General features: G+C 36.6%; 2 protein-coding genes across 7 annotated transcripts in view; both read right to left on the bottom strand.

The window, feature by feature from the left end:
• Positions 1-8,424, bottom strand: part of LOC107038109 (centrosomin) — a 50,923-nt gene extending 42,499 nt beyond the window's left edge. For 2 of the 6 annotated variants that reach the window (XM_015257007.2, XM_015257008.2), the window contains exon 1: positions 3,132-3,416. In XM_015257007.2, the coding sequence (XP_015112493.1) occupies positions 3,132-3,223 (92 nt within the window). In that variant the 5' untranslated portion in view covers positions 3,224-3,416. Of the gene's footprint in view, positions 1-3,131; positions 3,420-3,744; positions 4,024-8,260 lie in introns of those variants that run through there. The other 4 variants (XM_015257011.1, XM_015257014.2, XM_015257006.1 and 1 more) reach the window with 4 other exon arrangements.
• Positions 8,425-10,770: 2,346 nt separating this feature from the next.
• On the bottom strand, positions 10,771-15,519 carry LOC107038067 (U2 small nuclear ribonucleoprotein auxiliary factor 35 kDa subunit-related protein 1). The gene is made up of 3 exons (XM_015256945.1): positions 14,974-15,519; positions 12,274-13,115; positions 10,771-11,315 (listed from the first exon to the last, which is right to left on the bottom strand). Exons 1-3 carry the CDS (start codon positions 15,223-15,225, stop codon positions 10,829-10,831), a joined length of 1,581 nt encoding a protein of 526 aa, XP_015112431.1. The 5' UTR covers positions 15,226-15,519; the 3' UTR covers positions 10,771-10,828.
• Between the last annotated feature and the right edge of the window lie 268 nt (positions 15,520-15,787).

Here is a 15,787-nt window from a genome sequence, read left to right as displayed (position 1 = left end):
AAGGGGAAAAAAAAATTTTCATTTTCACGTGGGTCAAGGGGCCAAAATCGAATTTTTTAGCCGGGTGAACGTTGATTCCAACTATTTAAGCGACGGACTATTCAGAACTATCGAAAGTATGTGGAAAAAGTGAAAAACGAAAAAAAATTTTTTTCACCGGGGGCCAAAGTGTCGGATCTTGGATTTTTTCGGGGGGAAAGTCGGTCCAAGCGTAACAAGGGTCACAAGGGTCAAAGGGTCAGATCTTGGATTTTTGGCCAAAATCGAATTTTTTAGCCGGATGAACGTTGATTCCAACTATTTAAGCGCCGGGCTAGTCAGAACTGTCAAAAGTATGTGGAAAAAGTGAAAACTGAGAAACCGTTTTTTTTGGCCCCAGCCAAAGGGTCAGATTTTCGGGTTTTCCGGGGCAAGTGGACTTTCGCCAAAATCGAATTTTTTCGCCAAGTGAATGTTGATTTTGTATTTATTGGTCCCTCTAATGCCAATGAAACCCTCGAAAGCGTCAGAAATGTCGAAATTAAAAAAAAATTCACCCGGGGCCAAAGTGTCGGATATTACAAAAAAGTATATGTTCCACATGAGAATATTCGATGGAGTGAAAGAGATTTACTTCGGTGAAATTAAACAACTTGATAAAAGAAAATGTCATACTTTAGGGCAATTATTTATGTTTCAGACTTTAGAATTCGAACCAAACGACTAGTTTTTTAGTCATTTTCAACAAACCATTTCTAGACTCAAAAAAGAATTTTGATAACTTGTTGAAAAATTTACGCCACATCATTGACGTTCATTTTTTGCTGACCTCACGAATCTTAAAAAGTGACATCATTTCGCATTTCCATTTCACTCTGACAACAAAGAAGCCATTGTTAAATCCAAAGGGTTTTATTAATTTCCTCGAAATGCAGTTGATCTCACATCAGACTCAACAGCTGGACCAAGTGTAAACAATATTACTCAGCCCCTAGCTTACGTCACGCCAGTAGGCAATTTAATACACTGGAAATAAAAGAGAAATAATCCAGCGTAAACACACGCTTGCGCTCGACAATGAGAGTTCTATCTTCGGACTCCGAATGTGATACTTCTTCATACAATCACGATTGATAAAGAATATCACTGGAGACTGCGAGCATGATGGCTGCTGTATTCAAAAGGTTTCAATTGAAAATTCAATTGGATGAGGGATTATGAGACTGCCCTTGGATGAGATGACAACAGTCGGATGCTGATCAATACCAGCGGTTGAGGGGAGCCATGGACCAGCGGTTACGTCGGGAAAACGTGGGGTTCGAATAATTCATGTGCGAGATACGAAGGGAAAACAGAAATATTTCATTTTCATCGAATATTTCGCTGTTGGGTACGTGATAAGAGGAGACTTATTGGTATTGACACAAAAGAACTGAATGTGTCATTTGGGTTTTATGTGAGAAATAACTTTTCATCATGTTGTGCGAAAAAGTAACATAATAAACAATAACGTCCCTTTTCCACACATTGTGATGAAAAATATCGTTCGATACTCATGGGAAAAGTGGTTTTTGGCTCGTGGGATTATATCACTCGCCTTCGGCTCGTGCTATAAACCTCCCCCGAGGACACTGAGAAAAAAACAAACACGTTGTCAAACGTTTTGTTTTGGACAACAAAATCGCTAGTTGAAAATTGCCAAAAAAGAATTTGTTTCGTTCGAATTTGAAAGTCTCAAACATGAATAATTCCTCTGCTTTCGACAGCAAAAAAATATTTGGATCAAGAGGCGGATAATTCACACCAGACGGTGCCTTTTCAGGATGAAAATATCTAATATAGAGGAAAATTTATCAACAAATATTTTATCCCCAAGTTACAAGACTGCTATCATATAATTATTATTGTTTCATTTAATGGTTTATTTCTTATCTGTGATTGTTAAACAGCCGAAACGAGAAACTACTCTCGTTTCGGCTCTTCCAAATGATTTCTTTTGTACTGAAATATTAAATCTATTTTCTATTTCAATGAAAATATTCTCCTCGCTTCCGATTCGCTACTCTTGTCCTTAAATTACTGCTCTATTTTCTTAATAAGATTTTCATTGCATTTGTTCCCATAAATGAATAATTTTTCAAAACTAACGAGAGGAAAAAATAATAAAAGAACAATTTGTCCTTTTCCTCATTTAAATCCCCATGATAATTACCGCGACACCAAGTGTAGAAACCGTTCATTTTCAACATGCAAAGTTTCCTCAATTAACCGGTCGTTAAACCATTTAAACAATTAGACTCAATATTGCGTAAAATAAGTCATCAACCCTCGTTGAGCAGAAAGACACGTGGGATAATGCATTATCCACCGACCATTCTTTTATTTTTTTCGTAGGTGTAGTAGAGCGTGGGCGATGTAGATATTCTCACGTGTACGTTTGTTTTATATGCAGGTCAATAGGATGCAATCGAGAGTCGATACTGTTATTATATCCGCGTGGGTAAGCTCAACAATAACAATATACGATTCAGAACCCAATGAATAGATAAAGCGAAAAAAATTGAACGCAGAAGAAATGAAACCAAGTCAGCGAACAATTGCGCAGAACAGGTCAGATCATTCCGAGGTGATTTTTCAGATAGTCGAGTCCTCAGGTAGCCGTTGGTCCTGGTCGAAGATGTTAGACTACTCGGTCCAAGGTTTTATCCACCGAAGAACCTGTTATTTCATCCTGTTATTTCAATTCAAGTCTTTAATGCCCTGAAAACTATTCCCAACAATAGCAGTATCACGGGCTTTCCCGTGTAAATCTTATTCTGATGTACGTCATGATCTTGTATTCTGTTCTAATCTGTCCAAAATCAACACTAAGATTCAAATTGGACTGAAGTAAAGCTTTAACGACATTTGATGTTAATCAACAGGATCAGCGTTAAAAAAGTTCAAACTATATCAAGATAACTTCAATTAAGAAGCTTATGATTGACCTTCAGCCTCAACTTCAATTATCTAGAATAAGTTCGTCTATTCATCATATTTGTTCCCAACCCAAAAAACCAATAAGTAAATAGAACTCAGGAGGAACCTAATCAACGAACTACAACAGATTACAACACAACAGATTAGAGAATTCTTCAGAAGCTTCTACTCACGTTCTGAATGGGCTACAAACGCTGCCCCAAGCGTTGGTCCTCATTGGAGATGTTGGACTACTCGGTCCATAGTTGTAACCGCCAAAAAACATCTTCCCGTTATTTCAATTCACCGAGTCTTCAAATCCCCTCAAAACTCTCCCCAACAACAGTACAACAACAATAACAGTATCACGAGTTTTCCCGCGTAAATATAATCCTCATGTATATCATAAACGTCTATCCTCTTCTAATCTATCCTTAATGAATACTGAGATTAAACTTGTACTGGAGTCACTCCTTCGCACGTTATTGGAGTTAATCAACAGTTAGTCTTAATGAAGCTTGAACTATTTCCAGACAACCATACTTATTGATAATAAGCTCCTCTATTCGTCATATTTATCCCCAACGATCTAACATCCATAAATTCAACAATAATCTTCTGTTTAAATAAAAGATACCCTACCGAATTCATCATCAACTGTCTCCCGAAGGTGATAATCTTTTTATTCCGAAATTCGAACGACTCAAAAAACCAATAAGTAAATAGAACTCAGGAGGAACCTAATCAACGAACTACAATAGATTACAACACAACAGATTAAAGAATTCTTCAGAAGCTTCTACTCACGTTCTGAATGGGCTACAAACGCTGCCCCAAGCGTTGGTCCTCGTTGGAGATGTTGGACTACTCGGTCCATAGTTGTAACCGCCAAAAAACATCTTCCCGTTATTTCAATTCACCGAGTCTTCAAATCCCCTCAAAACTCTCCCCAACAACAGTACAACAACAATAACAGTATCACGAGTTTTCCCGCGTAAATATAATCCTCATGTATATCATAAACGTCTATCCTCTTCTAATCTATCCTTAATGAATACTGAGATTAAACTTGTACTGGAGTCACTCCTTCGCACGTTATTGGAGTTAATCAACAGTTAGTCTTAATGAAGCTTGAACTATTTCCAGACAACCATACTTATTGATAATAAGCTCCTCTATTCGTCATATTTATCCCCAATGATCTAACATCCATAAATTCAACAATAACCTTCTGTTTAAATAAAAGATACCTTACCGAATTCATCATCAACTGTCTCCCGAAGGTGATAATCTTCTTATTCCGAAATTCGAACGACTCAAAAAACCAATAAGTAAATAGAACTCAGGAGGAACCTAATCAACGAACTACAATAGATTACAACACAACAGATTAAAGAATTCTTCAGAAGCTTCTACTCACGTTCTGAATGGGCTACAAACGCTGCCCCAAGCGTTGGTCCTCGTTGGAGATGTTGGACTACTCGGTCCATAGTTGTAACCACCAAAAAACATCTTCCCGTTATTTCAACTCACCGAGTCTTCAAATCCCCTCAAAACTCTCCCCAACAACAGTACAACAACAATAACAGTATCACGAGTTTTCCCGCGTAAATATAATCCTCATGTATATCATAAACGTCTATCCTCTTCTAATCTATCCTTAATGAATACTGAGATTAAACTTGTACTGGAGTCACTCCTTCGCACGTTATTGGAGTTAATCAACAGTTAGTCTTAATGAAGCTTGAACTATTTCCAGACAACCATACTTATTGATAATAAGCTCCTCTATTCGTCATATTTATCCCCAACGATCTAACATCCATAAATTCAACAATAACCTTCTGTTTAAATAAAAGATACCCTACCAAATTCATCATCAACTGTCTCCCGAAGGTGATAATCTTCTTATTCCGAAATTCGAACGACCCAAAAAACCAATAAGTAAATAGAACTCAGGAGGAACCTAATCAACGAACTACAACAGATTACAACACAACAGATTAGAGAATTCTTCAGAAGCTTCTACTCACGTTCTGAATGGGCTACAAACGCTGCCCCAAGCGTTGGTCCTCGTTGGAGATGTTGGACTACTCGGTCCATAGTTGTAACCGCCAAAAAACATCTTCCCGTTATTTCAATTCACCGAGTCTTCAAATCCCCTCAAAACTCTCCCCAACAACAGTACAACAACAATAACAGTATCACGAGTTTTCCCGCGTAAATATAATCCTCATGTATATCATAAACGTCTATCCTCTTCTAATCTATCCTTAATTAATACTGAGATTAAACTTGTACTGGAGTCACTCTTTGGCACGTCATTTGGCGTTAATCAACAGAGCAAGTCTTAACTAATCCTAAACTATCCCAAGATAACTTCAACTATTAATAACAAACTCAGCTGTTCATCACAATTGTCCTTTCGCGTTTATTCGTCAACTTCACAGCAAGATTGATAATTTATCAGTCTCCTTGCCACTGACATCAAACAGTTCAACAACAACTTCAAGTTCAGTTGGAAAAATGCTCTCTGAAATGTCTTATCATCAACTGTGTCACGGAGGTCACAGCCTTCTCACTCCTCCGCTGGACCGATCAATTCGGTGCGAGAGAAGTCTCGTGTCACGAGGGTCGATGATATCACTATTCTCTCCACGAACCGCGCAAAAACCTTCTTCGCAGCTGCGTTTTATCACTCACAAAGATGTTTGGGTCTCGACAAAAGGGTGATTACACCATTATCAGTCTCTTCTTGGTCATTCGTTTGGTGAAGAACAACTTGCGCTTTACTGACGGTCTCATCTGTTCCATCTTCACTTCTGATGATGATTAGAACATCTTGAGCTGCGGTCTGCGCTGATATGAATAGATCTAATTGATGATTCAATCCACTTCACGTGTGCTTTTTAACTTTGTAACGAGACAACTGAATTATCCGCTGGTGCTCTCCTGCACGGACGGCTGTGAACTGAACCAGAATCAGCGCGTGGATGTACCCGCGAGCTTCTCCGGGGGATGATGGAGAGTAGAGGGGAGAGCAACCCATGAAATAACATAAGTTATGCTCAGGGGAAGGGGGGCTGCATCGATCAGGGGGGGCAGTGGTGCTCATTCTGTCGGTTCCGACCTTTGAACTTCAGACGGCTTAATTTCAAATCGAAAATGGTAATCTGGAGGTGGAATTGTTTCAATTAAGATTTCTGTTTAGTTTCGAGTTTCGGGCTGTTTCGCCGGCAAATATCTGCATTGGTATCGATCTTACTTCAAGGTCAGGGGTTGCATGAGGCTTGGAACTTGACGGACGATTGGACGTCGAGATTGTGCGGAAAAGTGAGAGATTGTTAGACGGTCAATTTTATGAAACTCGTGGAGGGGGCTGGGGGACTTGTGAGTGACGCGGGTGACCTGTGACCCAATGCGGGAATTGATAGTAGAGGAAGCGCAAACAGTGGGTTTGGGGGTAATTGAAAAGCGGATGGACATTTTAGGATGGGGAGGAGGGGGGGAATGGTCAGTGAACTTTTTGCCTGGAGATTATAAACTTTTAAACAATTGCTATTTCAAATTCAAGATAACAGTTTCTGCAAAAAATCTTGTGGAATGTCGCTTGTAATTATTATTTGTCTTCGAAGTTTTCATAAAAACTTCAATTTTCCAATCAAACGTAAGAATTGACCATTAAATCCAATCCAAGTTTCACTTCGGCAAAAATGCACCGAAGAGTTAACATTGAATTATCACCAAATTGATAATTTCTATAATAAAATCAAATTTTGGGAAATTTTTGTGGAATTTTTAATCAATTCTTATCTTAAATTCAAGATTAAATTTTCTGCAAAAAATCTCGTGGAATATCACTCGCAATTGTTCTTCATCTTCGAAATTTTCATTAAAACTTCAATTTCCCGATTAAACATAAAAATTTATTATTGAATAAAATCTAACTTTCACTTCGTCAAAAATTAACGATGCCAAAATACACTATAATATGGGGGAGGGTAGGGTAAAATCGACACTTGACTTTTTTTTAATTGTTCATAACTCACAAACAGATTTATCAATTAAGTAAGTAGGATAGAGTGGGGTAAAATGGACACTTCTGACTTTTTTAAAAATGTTAATGACAGGTTAAATTGTTAATGGAATTATTTTTTTTATTTTTTATTTTTCGATAAAAAGAACAATTCTTTCCCTTTATATTGAGCCTAAACTGATTTCAATTGATGAATCTGTCTCTGAATTATAAATATTTATTTAAATATCAGAAGTGTCCATTTTACCCCACCCTCCCCTATATTTTATAATTCAGTAAGTCATTAGCATTGAAAAAATAAAGTGACCATTCTACCCCATCCTCCTCAAGTCAAATTCTTTGAAATTTCTTTGAGATTTTTTTGAAATTTTAAAAACAATTTCTACATGAAATTGAAGATTGAATTTTCTGCAAAAAAATTTCCTGAAAATTCACTTGTAATTATTCGTCATCTTCAAAATTGTAATAAAAATTCCAATTTCCCAATCAAACATGAAAATCGATCATTAAATTCAATCTAAGATTCACTCCGTTAATAATCAGTCATGCAAAAACGTACTGTAGAAAAATAAACTATAATATAGGGGAAAGTAGGGTAAAATGAACACTTTTGACTGGTTTATATAAATATTTATAACTCAGAAACCAATTTATCAATTGAACTCTAGGCTCATCCCAAAATCGAACAATTGTTCTTTTTATTGAAAAAAAAATCCATTTTATCAGCAATTCAGTAAGTCATTAGCGTTTGAAAAAGAGTTTAGTGTCCATTCATCTCTGCCCTCCCCGAATCAAATCCTGTGAAGTTTCTTAGAAATTGTGAAATATTTTAAAAAATTGGCCTGTCAAATTAAAGATTAAATTTTCTGCACAAAAAATCCCATGAGCGAGCACTTGTAATTCTTCTTCATTTCATTCCCAGCGATGAAAACATCGAATATTAGCAATTTGTATGAAATTCTCCCATACATAAATTCCCGGAACCACAATAACCACTCCAACATTCATTTCCTCTAACAATATCTTTCCCTGTGCACTTCCCCAATTTCCTTCTGAGACGTCTCATTCACGTTTACTCGTCCAGACGAAATTCCGGAGTGAACCAACGACAGAATACACTGGGAAGTGACTAATTGGGAATGGAAAATAAATAAAGGGGAACTGTACCGGTTCCAAAAATACGTTCACCACTTGTGGTTGACAAAGACAGTGGAACTAAGCATTCCCGCAGTGACTGATTCGCCTGGATTCGCCAGGAGAGAATGAAATAGTATTTTAGGTACTCACATGTCAAAGTTTATCGACATTTCAGTGTCGTCCGGGAACTCACGCATCATTGCACTCACTTTGTTCTCCATACACACTGTTTTTCATTAATTAAAGGGAATTTCGGGGGACGGATGAAGGACGAAACGCGAAGAAAACAAACACAACATTCGGACAGCCAGGGACAACCGTCAACTTTTGAAAGAAGAATTCCCGATGCCACCACTGGGGCGCTAGTGTCGACTCGGTTGTGACAAGTTTGTTGAATAAAATTCTCTAGTTTCTAGGGATTTTTGGGGACAGGGTTTTGAGGCGGAATAATTTGAATGAGAGTTTTCTATTAATTGTTTTTTTTAATTAAGGCCCGGGTGTACTATCTTTCGAACGTTATCTCGATGTTTTTTTTCATCTTTCGTCATCTGAAATTGTCAATTAAGTCCTGCATCATGCAGAAGTTTTGAAAAATTATCAATGAATGATCAAAAAAAGTAGAAAAAATTCTTAATTTTTTCAGAGTATTTTTAATTTATATTCAGAATAAGTTGAATAACAGGAAATTGAGAAATTTATCTGATTTACGGTGGCAAATGGCGACTTGTCACCCTATATCATGCAGGGGGAAGACTGATTTCGTAAATCTTTTTCCACCCTGCACAGAGACATTTATTACCGAAAAGGCTCTTTGAAAAAAGTTGTAATATTTTGGAGAATTTTTTAATCACACTTTTATCACATAAAAATGGCAGATGACTACATACCACTGTTTTGAAAATTGAGATACCTAGCTGTCACTTCCCATGAGGAGTTAGTGTTTTGTTATCCAGCATGGAAAATGACAGCTAATAGATAATTTGCCACAGCGAATTAGATATTTGTAATTTCCACTTTTTTCAACTCATTCTGAATCTCAATTAAAAACGCTCTTTGAAAAAGTTGAGAATTTTTTCTATTTTTTTTAATCATTTTATCATAATTTTTGGGAATTTCTACATGATGTAGGGGAGGGTAGGGTAAAATGGACACTTTTGACTTTTTTTAAATATTCATGACGTGTTGAATTGTCCATGAAATGGAACAATTTTATTTTTTAATTGAAAGAACAATGATTCCTCTTTGTGATGAACTTGGACTGAGCTCAATTGATAAATCTGTTTCTGAGTTATGAATAATTTTTAAAAAGTCAAAAGTGTCCATTTTACCCCACCCATCCCTACCACTCAATTGACAATTTTGGATTACAGAAGATAAAAAAAATCCAGATCACATTCGAAAGGTAGTACACCCGGGCCTTAATGTGACAATTAGAGATGCAAAATGGCCGGAATTTTTTAGACCGCTTCATATGACCAAAAAATTAGAGTCATGACGCACAAATTTTCCAACTAAAAATGACGGCCACAAATAATATGTAAGCGAATTATTCTCTAAACATCTGTATAGATGCATAATGATGGTTATAACTAATTTTTAATTTGTGACGGTCATAAATAAAACAAATAGTTTTATTTGTAGAAATGTTAAATGAGCGGGGTTTTGGTTTGAAAAAGCACATGACGTTAATGAGGAATGAACGCAAATAAAAATTGATAAAGGAAGAAGGAAGTTACATTTATATAGATGAAAAATGACTATTTTTTAAAACAAATTGTGACAGTCATCATAAGTGTCTCGTAATGTGACAAATTTGTGTCATCATAAGTGACAGTCATGTGACGTATTTACATCTCTAGTGACCGTTGCACCGAAATTTCGAGGGATTTTGTGATTGAAAACTCACGATTTTATGAGAAACTCAATGAAAACTGTAAATTTCTGTTTAATTATTTCGTGAAAATTCCTAGAAATCAGGAAAATTCAACTCAATATCGTTCAATTTAATATTATTTCATCTAATTCAGAGAATTCAACTGGCTAGAAAGAGTATTCAATTATCCGTTCGAGAATAAAATTGTTTTCCTTTTTAATGTATAAAAAAATAATTTATTCAATAATCAACAAATTCAATTTCACTACTTCGGATACTTTATTCAATCTTCCGAAATCCCACGAAGGATTTTTGCATCAGTATTTTCAAATAGCGAATAGGAAAAATAATTTGAATGAGGATTTTGCAGGATTTGTTTCCCATTCGATATTCAAATTTGTAAAACAAAACATTCGCTTTAATAATATTTAATTTAATTCAGAAGATTTAATTGGCTAGATGGAGTATACAATTATCCATTCGAGAATAAAATTGTTTTCCTTTTTAATGTATAAAAAAATAATTTATTCAATAATCAACTAATTCAATTTCACTACTTCGGATACTTTATTCAATCTTCCGAAATCCCTCGAAGGATTTTTGCATCAGTATTTTCAAATAGCGAATAGAAAAAATAATTTGAATGAGGATTTTGCAGGATTTGTTTCCCATTCGATATTCAAATTTGTAAAAAAAATATCATTCGCTTTAATATTATTTAATTTAGCTCAGAGGATTTAATTGACTAGAAGGAATAATCGATTATCCATTCGAGAATAATTTTTTGTCCTTTTTAATGCATGAAAAAATAATTTATTCAATAATCAACAAATTGGATACTTCATTCAATCTCCAGAAGCCCCTTGAGGCTCTCCTTCAGAGTCTGTAGTGTCCCACTGATACCCCTCAGTGTCCCCACTTTTCCTCCCTGCATTGTCTTCCTCTCCACTGGAGCAATTCGTGTCAGAAGGAACCGACACTTCAGCCTTATCCCACTTCGATTTCTTTGAATTCCTCTCCCTCGAGCTGTCCCTCTTGGATCGTTTGGGCGTTCTGTGGTCCCTCCCGTTCTCCTTGTTCGACTCGTGACGACGACTCTTCTTGGATCTTCCACGATACTCATCATCAGGGGGACTTCTTCGTCTTCGAGACCTCGAAGAAGATTCCTCTCGTGTTCTTCTCGATCTCGAAGTTCTAGAGCTAGATCTCGAGCTCCTCGAGGACTTTCGGTGCTCTCGGGGTTTCACCTCGGTTTCTGGAGACTCTGACCATCTCCAGTCTTTGTGGTCTCTTTTTGTACTTCGGACTGAATCGTCCCATGAGGATTGACTCCTGAAACAACAAGCGAAGTTGCATTAGTTGAACTTAATACAGAAAAAACAAATGGATTTTTCTAGTGACTCATCATGTCATTTTGATTTTCGTAACATTTATTATTTATTTGTCGGGAAAAATTGCGTAAGAAGAAGTCAATGGGGAATTTAAAATTCATTCCTCCCTATTATCACAAAAGAAAAAATTTAATAGAAAAACCTGGCGAATTTGCTAGACAATTCTATTGAATTTCTATTGAATTGTTCAATAGAAAAAGGCTATAAAATTAGATTTTTCTGTACAATTTATTCTATTGAGATATTTTCGACAGAATTTCCTCGGCTCAAATTTTCTTATAAAAGTTATATATCTTTATTATATCTTTATAACAACAAATTAGTATATCTTTATTTTCTTTTCATCAAGAAAATCCAACAAAAAAACTTGAAACATTTAAGTCGAAAAAATTCTGTAGAGACTATTTCAATGGAATAAGTTGTTTAGAAAAATCAAATTCTATTGATTTTTTCTACTGAATATTTCAACGGAATTGGCCAAAAGCTAATAGTAAGTGCACTAGAAATCAAATAAAATTGTTCAGCGAATTCGCAAACAATTCGTAAATGTTTCTATTGAAAAAATTATGTACAAAAATATAATTTTACTGGTCATTTTTGTAAAATATTTTCTTTAAAAAAAAACCATAGTAAATGTGTGGAACTCTTTAAAAACTTCGATACAATTTTCTCTCGAATTCGTCAGGATTTTCAATGAAATTGTTTCGTGCATGTTAATTCCTTACATTCCTTACATTAAAAAAACCCGAAATATCATTGGAAAAACAAAAATCCCATAATGACTTATTGAATTTACAAAAATTTCCAATCCACAACTCCGCACCAAATATTTCAACAAAAATAAAGAAAAATGCAACAAAAAGAATTTCACGAAAAGGATAAATAATGTGTCAACAGACCTGCGTTCACTCTTCTCACTCCTCCGATCGGAATTCTCCCCCTCCCCCTTCTTGCTCCACCTCGGAGGGCTCATTATATCGTACTCATCCCTGGGATTCCTGAAAGTATGCAAAAAATTGCACATTTTGCCTTTTGGACACCTGAGGAGTCCGCAGACAGCAGCCCTCCACGAGCCAATGTTCGCGAATTCGCAGTTCAATTGTCTTCCAGCGTAATAACGTCCATTCAATTTCCTCCAGGCCCTCGCAGCCTCCCTCTCACTGGAGTACTCCACATAGAGATTTCCCCTGAGATGAACCTCAGTATTACGACAGAACCTCAGGGTTTTGATCCTTCCGAAGGACTCCAGCTCTGGCAGAACGTCTCGATAGAATTCCCTGAAGTCTTTTTGAGTCTCGAAGCTGTCGTACTCCAGGCCGATGTCAGTGTCGTACTCGAATGAATTTCTCTCGAGGGAAAAGTGAGTGTAGAATCCAGGAATCACGAGGATCTTCCCGAGGGCGAGTCTTCGGTGGTTCCTGGAGCAGGAGTCACCGTACTTGCAGGCTGCTGTCTTCGTGAAGAAGGGACAGAGCTCCTTCCCAGGTTTGCTGTCCATCACTGCTCGCAAGGACTCGGGGGTCTTCGTCCCCTCGTCGATGTAACTGTCTATTGCCTTCTTGAGGGTCTCCTGGTGCTTCAGCTCCTCTTCCTGACGGCTCTGGGTCTCTTTTTTCCGCTTGTTCAGGAGCTGCTGCTTCGCCTCGAACTCCTTTCGGAGGATCTCCTCCTGGCGGTGCTGCTCGGCTCGGGCTTTTGAACGACGTTCTTGGAGAAGCTTCCATTCTTCCTGGGCTGTCACCTGGGTTTTGGGTGAAAGAAAAAGGGGTGTAACGATGTTCAAGCGAGGGTATTACCTCTATTGATTACAGTTGTGTGTAGTTACGGCACATTTCATTACAAAAACTCATTACCGGCAAAATTCATCACAGTGCTTTTGATTCAGTAGTGAAGCGGTAAACCGAGATAAGTCGATTTTGACTATTAGCCAGTTTTTGCTGAATATCTCGGAATCTAAGAGAGATAGCAAAATTTTTCTCATGATTTTTTTATAACGCTCTATTGGCTCTACAAAAAAGGTCATGACAAAAATCTTTCTATCTCTTTTAGATTCCGAGATATTCGTCAAAAACTAGCCAATAGTAAAAATCGACTTAACCCGGTTTACCGCTTCGCTACTGGATTGTAGGGGAGGTTGGGGTAAAACGGAAACTTTTGACTTTTTTTTAAATGTTAATGAGGGGTTGAAATGTTGACGAAATTTAATATTTTTTTTTCAATACAAAGAACAATTCAGTAGCGAAGCGGTAAACCGGGTTAAGTCGATTTTGACTTTTCGTCAGTTTTTGACGGATATCTCGGAACCTAAGAGAAATAGCGAAATTTTGTTCATGACCTTTCTTATAACACTTAATTGCATCTACAAAAAAGGTTATGAGAAAAATTTTTCTATCTCTTTTAGATTCCGAGATATTCTTCAAAAACTGGCCAATAGTCAAAATCGACTTAACCCGGTTTACCGCTTCGCTACTAAATTATTTCCCTTTGTGACGAGCCTAAACTGAGCTCAATTGATAAATTTGTATCTGAGTCATGAATAATTTTAAAAAAGTCTAAAGTGTCCATTTTACTCCACCCTTCCCTATGGACAATTCATCAAGAATTATTGATTATTGCGGGCTTCACCAATTTAGATTTAAATTCAAGGCTTCTATTTTCACCTTATTTCAATTCAAATGTAACGATTTATTTCGTCGGTGTGTGATTGATTTCCCTGTAATCATTTTTGAATAGAAATTAACGGTGGGGGGTGAGGTACCTGAGTCCAGTGAGACACTCTCCTGGACTCAGGTACCTAAGAGTTAAGTCTAACAGTTAAGAGTTAAGAGTTAACAAATTTGTTGCGACTCAGAACAAATGATTTTTATGGCGGAAAATTATTTGCCTATAAAATATCTCTATTTATAGAAAAATCGATTTCTATTGAATTTTTCTATGGAATATTTTCTACTAACATTTCAATAAAATTGACCAAAAACTAATAATAGAAAGCGCAACAGAAATAAAATAAAATTGTCTAGCAAATTCGCTAGGTTTTTATATCAATTTTTTTCGTGGGTGATAATATTAAAATCTGATTTTTTTATTATAAATGTGAAAAAAAAAAATTTCTTCTATTTATTATCAATAATATCTATCCAAAATCGTCAACGACTTCGAACAGAAACAAAACCTGACATGAAATAGCCGATTTTTTTGTAAAAATAATACTTCTGTTGAAATTCCTCAACAATTTTAATGTAAAAAATCAGTTCTAATAATGTAACATTTAAAAAAATTATAAATTCAACAGCTTTACGCCCACAAATACCCACAGGAAGAAACAAAAACTTTTTATCTCATTATTTCCTAGCAAAATAACGAGCCATCACTCAATCTTGTAAAAATGATCTTTAATTTCTCGATCCTCACCCAGCAAAATGAACAAACAAACAGATTTTTTTGTTCGCACCAACTATTATGTTCACAAAATGTAAATACTTGGCTGAAGGTCCCCGGGCGATGGTCAGTTGTAAGTTCCTTACAAGTTGCAACAAATTTCGTTAAAAATAAGTAAAAGTAAATAAAAAGCTGCTCATTTTTTTCTAAATATTTCTCACCTCTCTCTCAAGCCAGAGCCGTTCCTGCTCGTCATGCTCCTCTCGTTCTCGTCTCTCCTTTTCTTTCTCCAAATTCGCTTGCTCCTCGATCCATTTCAAATACTCCGCGCTCCTCTCCAGTGTCTCCCTCAAACGATCATCATCGGCCTCTCTCTCACGAGCGTGTTTACGCCGTATTTTCCTCCTCCTCTCTTTCTTCGCGATCCTCCTCCACTCTTTGTGGGACAGGGACTTCTGTTTATCCGTTTCCATCCCCCAGGAAGCCCAGGAATGACTGAAGGAGTCTCTCTCATTTGTTCGTTAAAAAATTAGACGATCAACTAGTTCACTCAAAAAATACCGGTCAAGTTCACTCGACTTCTACTCACGTGGGACAAAATCCATTATTTACCGCTACATTTCACCTTGAGAGAATTCTAACAATCACAAAAACTATTGAACACTTCCACTAAAATCTAATTGAAGGTTTGAGATCAATGAAACTGTCGGGAAATATCGTATTACACACGTTCTAAAATCAAAACACAATGCCCAAACTTCAGTGGAAATTCCTGACACTAAAAGCTAGCTCAGTTGATATCATCAATCCCTTCAATACGACGAAATGCAAAAAGCGGGTTTAAGCCGAAATTTTGAATAATTTTTGCTCGGAGTCATCGAAATGCTCTCAATCGTCAATGCACTCGTTTGACGAAATGCAATCGTCAATCTCTTCAATTCAGTAGTGAAGTGGTAAACGGAGATAAGTTGACTTGTCTCCTAGTTGAGTTTTTGAGGAATAGTTCCGAATCTAAGGGAGATAGCGAAATTTTCG

Source organism: Diachasma alloeum, unplaced genomic scaffold (assembly GCF_001412515.2).
Source record: "Diachasma alloeum isolate Michigan unplaced genomic scaffold, Dall2.0 Dall_scaffold_00277, whole genome shotgun sequence".
In the NCBI taxonomy this organism is placed as follows: domain Eukaryota; kingdom Metazoa; phylum Arthropoda; class Insecta; order Hymenoptera; family Braconidae; genus Diachasma; species Diachasma alloeum.
Note: the sequence above shows the minus strand (reverse complement) of the source record. Positions and strands in the feature narration are given on the sequence as shown.

Bases quoted from the DNA above. Each gene is read 5' to 3' on its own strand.
- LOC107038067 (XM_015256945.1), bottom strand. From the start codon at position 15,225: ATGGAAACGGATAAACAGAAGTCCCTGTCCCACAAAGAGTGGAGGAGG. The intron at 13,116-14,973 runs GTGAGAAATATT...CCCAAAACCCAG, and splicing joins GGCTCTGGCTTGAGAGAGAG to GTGACAGCCCAGGAAGAATG. The intron at 11,316-12,273 runs GTCTGTTGACAC...TTGTTGTTTCAG, and splicing joins AGTGAGAAGAGTGAACGCAG to GAGTCAATCCTCATGGGACG.